Consider the following 6,844-nt stretch of genomic DNA (forward strand, 5'->3'; position numbering starts at 1 on the left):
TTTGTTTTGCATAAGATTTGTTTAACGGAGATATCAAATCAATTTTAAAACTAGCAGCATTTGCCGCCCTGGTCGATAACAATTTGTCATGCGACACTGTAACGTTCTTGCCAAATGAATCAGTAGTCCAATTGGAGCTGCAAATACACACAAACATATCTACGGACATAAATGACATACATATATGTGCACACACACATATGTAGATAGTTGTAATTATAATTAGCCATTTTACGACGAAAACAAACTATTAAATAATACGACAAAAAAATCAAAGTTAATTTGCCAAATATTGTCTACAACGAATAATAATAATACTACGCAAACGTCTTTTATACGAACACGGAAACGCAACAACATTGAAAACAATAAACGGAAGGTGAAGTAAAACAAAGTGCCAAAAAAAAAAAACAAACGTCCAATATTAAATGCTTTAAGTAACCTCCAAAAGAGAGAGAGAGCGCGCGTTAAGAGAGCGACTACGATTTAGCAAGTGCTGCATCAAGCAATATGGGAAACGCGGGCAGCTCGACTGTGCATATGCATCGAGAGCGTCACAAGTCGACCGACCTCTCAACGCCGAGTTCTCCCGCACATTTTCGCGACTCGGTACTGGCAAGTGGCGGCGGTGTGGCCGGAGGGGGCAACGGGGCCGGGGGAAGCGCGGGCGCAGCAGCAGCAGCTTTGGGCGGTATTGGAGCAGGCGGCGGGCAAGCATTCTCGTTCGATAAAAAACATACGGCAGTCTTAACCGAGGGTTCGTCGCAAGAAGACGAAGACCCGTATTATACGAGAGCAGCAGCTGGCGCTAAGCGCACATCAGATAACGATACAATAACAACAGCAGCAACAGCTGAGCGAGACAACAACAATTTACTAATGGACGAAAACAACGACGACGAACTGGCGCAGGCAACAGGATCACTTGGTCTAGGCGACCCTGATGCTGAGCCAAAGAAAACAGCGCTGCCGACAGTTTTGCGTTGGGATTACGGTGGCAAAAATGTCACCATATCGGGCACATTCTCCAAGTGGAAACCCATACCGATGGTACGCAGTCACGGCAATTTTGTGACCATCATTGACTTGCCCGAGGGCGATCACCAGTACAAGTTCTGTGTGGATGGCGAATGGAAGCACGATCCCAAATTGGTAAGTTTTGCCATCTCAAGTGGGGGGAAAATCGATATGAGAGCGAGAATGTTTACAATTGATGACGCAGTTGACTATTTTTCCACTATTGAGTGTGTGTTGTGTAATCAACGAGCCGCTGGACTGTAAACAAAGCTGAGAGAAGCGACGACACATCAGTGTTTTGGATTTCAGTTGGGTTGGCAATGCCACAAATATTGAACACCCGAAACTGCACTAATTGCTTGGCTTTGCTTTGTGCTCTAATTACAAGTTTATTGCCCGCTTCGATTTCGTTGTGTCATATAGAAAAGTGTGGAGAACGACGAGGGCGATAAGAACAATTTGGTGTCGGTGCGTGCCTCTGATTTTGAGGTATTCCAAGCCCTGGCCAAGGACAGCGAGAACGTGCCCAACTATGCGGAAAGAGAGTACTCACAGGAGGTGCCGCAGGTCAAGCCTTGGGAGAAGGTATCGGGTCCGCCTGTGCTGCCGCCACATCTGCTTCAGGTTATACTCAACAAAGACACTCCGCTATCGGTGAGTACTTGAGCTTAGCCAAGTTTATACACTACTGACAATTCCATCATTTGTTGCAGTGCGAGCCAACTTTGTTGCCCGAACCCAACCATGTCATGTTGAACCACTTGTATGCGCTCTCCATCAAAGACGGCGTCATGGTGCTCAGTGCCACACATCGTTATCGCAAGAAATACGTAACCACGCTGCTCTACAAGCCCATTTAGGCAGATTCAACCCAAATAACTCTCTTTTTTATATACATATACATATATACTATATAGTACATAATACGTACGTGTCTTAGCTGTAAATGGTTTTTTTCAAGTCGCTCGCTCTTTGTTTTGGTTTTTACAATTTGGAGATAGCGGAATACGCGCATACACTTTGTTCAAAACTGAGAGTACTATCGTTAAGCGTTGTATTTTTTTATTATTATTATTATTAATTAAATATATATATATTGAATTTTAAAAAAATAGATGTTTTGAGTAAGATTATTGTTCTGTGTCATAGTTATTACTTTTCCGTTCGCGATTAATCTACTAAAGTATAAATATTTTTATGTATTATTATTATCATTAATTATAAAGCTTTTGTTGGTTCACTGTTCCAATTTGATATGTGACTAATATTTTTGCTCTAGCGATAATTTTGGTATAGTTTCTAACGGCTGTCGAAATGTTGAATATCTAATTAGTTACATTGTTCAAGTACAAGTTCAATTTAACCCATTGGATTATTGTTCAATTCATAGTATCACAAGTCTCCAGCTAAACTCTACAACACTGGCAATCGGAATACATATATTTTCTATATATATATCTAGTTAATAAGTTGTTTTTGATGCTTCTTGTGTTTGGCCGTTGCCATTCTACATCAGCTTCACCTTGTGCTCCAGCTGCTCGACCGGTTTGTCCACCAAAAGAACTGCTGGTGGCACATTAGCATCTGAGCCCAGCTCAACAGTGCGTTTGGCAAGAAAATGCTCATGCATTTTGTTGGCGGTTCTTTCAAATTCACCATCCTCGTCGAAGAGCGCTTTGGTGAAGTACTCGGTGAATAGCCGGCACATGTACTGATCTTTGGTTGATGGCCACCAGCCCTCAAGGAAACCGATATGACCGCCGCGGGCTGTAATTATAATTGCCACATGAGTGCATTGATTGGCCGCCTTAATGGGTATGGCATCCAATGGCTGGAACGGATCATCAGCTGCACTCAAGCAGAGCAATGGCACCGAAATGTGATCCAACTTATTGTGCAGTGTGGCATCCGCGTAGTAATCATTAACATGGGCGTATCCAAATTGCTTGGCCGTAAACAGCTGATCGAACTCTTTAATCGTCTTGCACTAGTAGCAAATAAGTATTAATTTTATTATTGCTAAAAGCGCTTTTAAATAATACTTACACGTAGTATGCGTTGTATATCTATGTCAGAGTCCTGATAGATATCTCTGTAGACCTCCAAATGATTGCGCAAAGTGCGGCACAAGCTACCCGCAAGATGACGTCCTAGCAAGTTATTGATGACTGGCTTCTCAATGCTGTCGCTGCCTTTGTGCACATCCCAAGGCACCGATATAATCTTGGCAGCCGAAAGATTGATACGCGCCTCGTCACTCTTGCGTGCCAAATAGTTGCCTGAATAAAGCAAACACATGTGTTACCACATAGTAAACAATTTGGTTATTGTTTATGTTCATACCGAGTATGAGGCCACCCATGGATATTCCGGTGGCGCCCAGTTTACAATGGGCGGGCAGCGTGCGTCGCACATGTTGCACAACCTCACATAGATCCTCACAGTTGGCAGCGCAGTAAAGTCGTGGCGTCTTCAGTTCGATTCCGCCAAGACCGCGATTGTTGAATACAACAACCCGCATGCCAGCCTGTTGAGCAGCAAAGACTAGGCACTTGATGTACTCCGCCTGACTCTCGCCTGTCAGTCCGGGCAATATTAGCACACAGGGAGCACTCTCGTCACAGCCCTCTTCCATCCAGTCCAGAGCAACCTCGCCGCCATCCTTGAGGCTCAAAATTTCTCTAAAAAAAAAAAGGTAATTTACATATAAAAAATTAGAAACTGGCTTTTATTCTATAATTAATTTGCATTTATAATAGTTGGATAACTATTGGTATTACGTTACAATATTTGGAAGTTCGCTTCATTGCACATCCACCATAATCGTATAAAGATGTTTTTCAATTAAAAAGTTTGCTCTAAATCTTTTTAATTAATTTTATCTAAATTAAATGAACACAATTTCAAAAATCTGATTATTGAAAACTATTCACTAAAAGCCCAACAGTCGTTAAAAATATTGTATTAATTATTTTATGAAAAGATTCAGTTAAACGCAAAACAACTGTTAAGTCGTACCAATTAGGGTAAAATTAGCACGATCATTGTGATTGTGAAATGTTAATGAGTCTCCCAAACATATTTATATATTAATTGCAGATTCCATACAATTGCATCATTTTCAATAACCGATTAAAATCACGGGGTAATCCAATTTCTATATATTATATGTACATATATAAATATTATACATCTCTCAGAGGTTCTAAAGTATTTCAAATTATAAATATGCAAGATTATAAATGGGTTGAAGGCCATCGCGAATTGTGTTTAATCAAGATTTTTAAAACCGCTTCGCATTAAACTTCTGCTCTCATACATACATACATATGTATGTATAAAGTGCATCAAATTGATGTATATCGAAAAGGGTCATTGAGATCATTACCTGCGGTAGTTGACGCGCGGCAAGCTCTGGGAGCGCAGCAGGCTCGCAAGAACTGTCTGAGCACGACTTTCCACACACCAGAAAGTTGGCCAATATTTGTTCTCCAGCGTGGGCATCTTGCGTATCAGATACTTCTTGAATGGTCCCTCAGAGCAGGCAATAATCGGTCGCTATAGTTATATAGTTGTGAGGTGACATGCAGTTTAAATATCATCTTGCAATTTAGATATCAATCAAACGATATTACGTAATATACGATATGAGAAACACTCACCTTTACCACCTGAATGAGGTAATACACGACATAAGCGAATATCGCAATACCAAGCGCATGGAGACGAGGTATATGCGAGAGATACGCGTACATGGAATAGAACATGCTGACTGACATTGCCTCTGTTTGAATGCCACGGACTGATAATTTGGTACTTTGAACCCTCGGGCGACTGCAATTGAGAAAAAGACGTGCAAATTACAATTTATAAACGAAGGCTGCGGAATTTGCTGAATGAATGAATAATATGCAGAGTGTGTCGAAGGCATTTTCGTCGGGTTTTTGCGATATAGTATGTATGTATATACACATATACTACTCGTATAATTGCGAGGTATATCTTATCGCACATCGTCGGCTCATAGTAATCACTATACATATGTATGTATATGTTTTGATTGAGAACTACTAACTGGCCAGAAGAGACGGCGTGCACTCGAACTCGAGTTTCGCCTCGCGTTCTGTTCGTTATCACGAAGACACTCAGATGACAACGCAGATAATACATAGAGTACACATAGAACTTATTCCAAAATAAAGGGCTTATCACATTCGCACTCACAGAAGTTCCTGTTTAAATTGTAGACCGCATCGTTGATGATAATGAGGTAGAAGTCGTTGTTGTTGTTGCTGTTTTTGCTGCTGTTGGTATCGTTGTTGTAGTTGATGGGCTACAGCTGCATTCATCATGCTTCTGTTAATAGTATCATTATGACTAATCACAAGCGTGCTTCGGGCAAAGTTTCGCAACTCGGCAAAATTGAATTTTTGAATTTGATTTGCCGCTTTGGGCGGCATCTGACCAAAGGCGTACAACATGGCTCGGGGACTTTTAAAGTTGTGTGTTGTCAGGAAGGGACAGATATCTTAACTATGGTATGGCTTGCTTATCAAACAAGTTGGGTACACATATAGAATAGTGTATAAATTCGTTTATCGTTCGACTACCAACAAAGAGGTAACTAAACACGTTTGACACTTTTATTGTTGTTTTTCTTGCATAATTTTTAACAATCCATGAAACGAGTATTTTGCGCTTACCTTGAAAAGAAATGTAAGATAACGGATAATTTCAAAAATAATAAATTTTGGATAATTTTTTGTAATGTATTCTAAATGACACAGCTTAAACAAATAAATTTTGATGCTTATCCAGTGGCTCACAAAGCAGCAATGAGCTGTGCTTGCTTCACTTCTAGGCCGGTAGGTCGCGTTCTCTAGCCAAAATGGCCGTTGAATTGTAATGCGAACATTTGCTCACACATGCACAACATCGCATAGTCACACACACAGATATTATTCAGTTTTGTCTTGGCATCACGTGCAACAACAAAATCAATAGCCAGGGTCAAGGGGATGGGATGTCAACCTTTGTGCTATTTTGGTGTGCATGTGGAGGAAGTGGGTGGCGTAATTACCTTACCAATTATGACGCACGCATTTTTAACAATATATACACAATAATAACTTGCCTCTCTACAAGAAGTAAACAAAGCGAAGCGTTAGTTGTTGTTGCTGTTGCTGCCGCCAGCAAAAGGAACTTTCAGTAATTGTTAGTCGATTATCGTTTGGAAGCAAATATAATTATATAATAACAGCAACGATTACAGCCATTTTATGGTATTTTTTCTATGCATTCACAACCAGGGAAAAAGGATAATAATTTAAATGTAACGAAACTGGATTGTAAACAAAAACAATTTTAGCGCAACTAAAACGTGACAGCTGGCGTCTGTCGGACACAACTTGAAACAACAAAGTTTTACATTTTACTGTAATGTAAATTAACAGTGGTGCATCAGGAACTTTCGCATTACTTATTTATTTTTAAATTGAGTTGATTACTTAAATACATCTGAAAAATTAGATTGTTTTCTAAAATCTTCTTTTTTAAATTGGAGGCAGTCTATCTTAAAATGTTGCTTGAGCTCGAATTAAATTAACGTCAGGTACTCCAATTTAAAACGCCTAACAGATTCATTTGAGTTAACAGGAACTAGTTTCGCACAGCTGACCCCTTCAGTCGGTTATCGAATAGAACACCAAGCATGAGAAATGTGGCCGTTATTCGTATGATAATCGTTTTTCGATTTCGTTGTTTGCCGAAAAGTACGTTTTTTTGAGGAATTAGTGCAGGCCCAACACAGAAATATTGTCATGAATAC

At 40.1% G+C, this 6,844-nt stretch overlaps 2 protein-coding genes across 4 annotated transcripts; one reads left to right on the top strand and one right to left on the bottom strand.

Moving 5' to 3' along the window:
- The first annotated feature begins 153 nt into the window (after positions 1–153).
- LOC132788638 (5'-AMP-activated protein kinase subunit beta-1) lies at positions 154–2,131 on the top strand. Its single transcript, XM_060796143.1, has 3 exons — positions 154–1,152; positions 1,441–1,671; positions 1,731–2,131. The coding sequence occupies exons 1-3, from the start codon at positions 511–513 to the stop codon at positions 1,875–1,877; spliced, it is 1,020 nt and encodes a 339-aa protein (XP_060652126.1). The 5' UTR covers positions 154–510; the 3' UTR covers positions 1,878–2,131.
- On the bottom strand, positions 2,098–6,398 carry LOC132788631 (phospholipase ABHD3). Of its 3 annotated transcripts, none has more exons than XM_060796136.1 (6): positions 6,152–6,398; positions 4,680–4,851; positions 4,406–4,575; positions 3,361–3,698; positions 3,064–3,296; positions 2,098–3,004 (listed from the first exon to the last, which is right to left on the bottom strand). In XM_060796136.1, exons 2-6 carry the CDS (start codon positions 4,794–4,796, stop codon positions 2,525–2,527), a joined length of 1,338 nt encoding a protein of 445 aa, XP_060652119.1. In that variant the 5' UTR covers positions 4,797–4,851; positions 6,152–6,398; the 3' UTR covers positions 2,098–2,524. The 3 variants fall into 3 exon arrangements, with proteins under 3 accessions (XP_060652119.1, XP_060652118.1, XP_060652117.1); XM_060796135.1 differs by lacking the exon at positions 6,152–6,398 and adding an exon at positions 5,721–5,843; XM_060796134.1 differs by lacking the exon at positions 6,152–6,398 and adding an exon at positions 5,242–5,699.
- Between the last annotated feature and the right edge of the window lie 446 nt (positions 6,399–6,844).

Source organism: Drosophila nasuta, chromosome 3 (genome assembly GCF_023558535.2).
Source record: "Drosophila nasuta strain 15112-1781.00 chromosome 3, ASM2355853v1, whole genome shotgun sequence".
Taxonomy (NCBI): domain Eukaryota; kingdom Metazoa; phylum Arthropoda; class Insecta; order Diptera; family Drosophilidae; genus Drosophila; species Drosophila nasuta.

Excerpts from the sequence above, each read along its gene's own strand:
- LOC132788638 (XM_060796143.1), top strand. The coding sequence starts at position 511 with ATGGGAAACGCGGGCAGCTCGACTGTGCATATGCATCGAGAGCGTCAC. Across the intron at positions 1,153-1,440 it reads GGAAGCACGATCCCAAATTG|AAAAGTGTGGAGAACGACGA; the intron begins GTAAGTTTTGCC and ends TGTGTCATATAG. Across the intron at positions 1,672-1,730 it reads ACAAAGACACTCCGCTATCG|TGCGAGCCAACTTTGTTGCC; the intron begins GTGAGTACTTGA and ends CATTTGTTGCAG.
- LOC132788631 (XM_060796134.1), bottom strand. The coding sequence starts at position 5,498 with ATGTTGTACGCCTTTGGTCAGATGCCGCCCAAAGCGGCAAATCAAATT. Across the intron at positions 4,852-5,241 it reads CAATTTAAACAGGAACTTCT|TCGCCCGAGGGTTCAAAGTA; the intron begins GTGAGTGCGAAT and ends TCTCAATTGCAG. Across the intron at positions 3,297-3,360 it reads CATGGGTGGCCTCATACTCG|GCAACTATTTGGCACGCAAG; the intron begins GTATGAACATAA and ends TGCTTTATTCAG.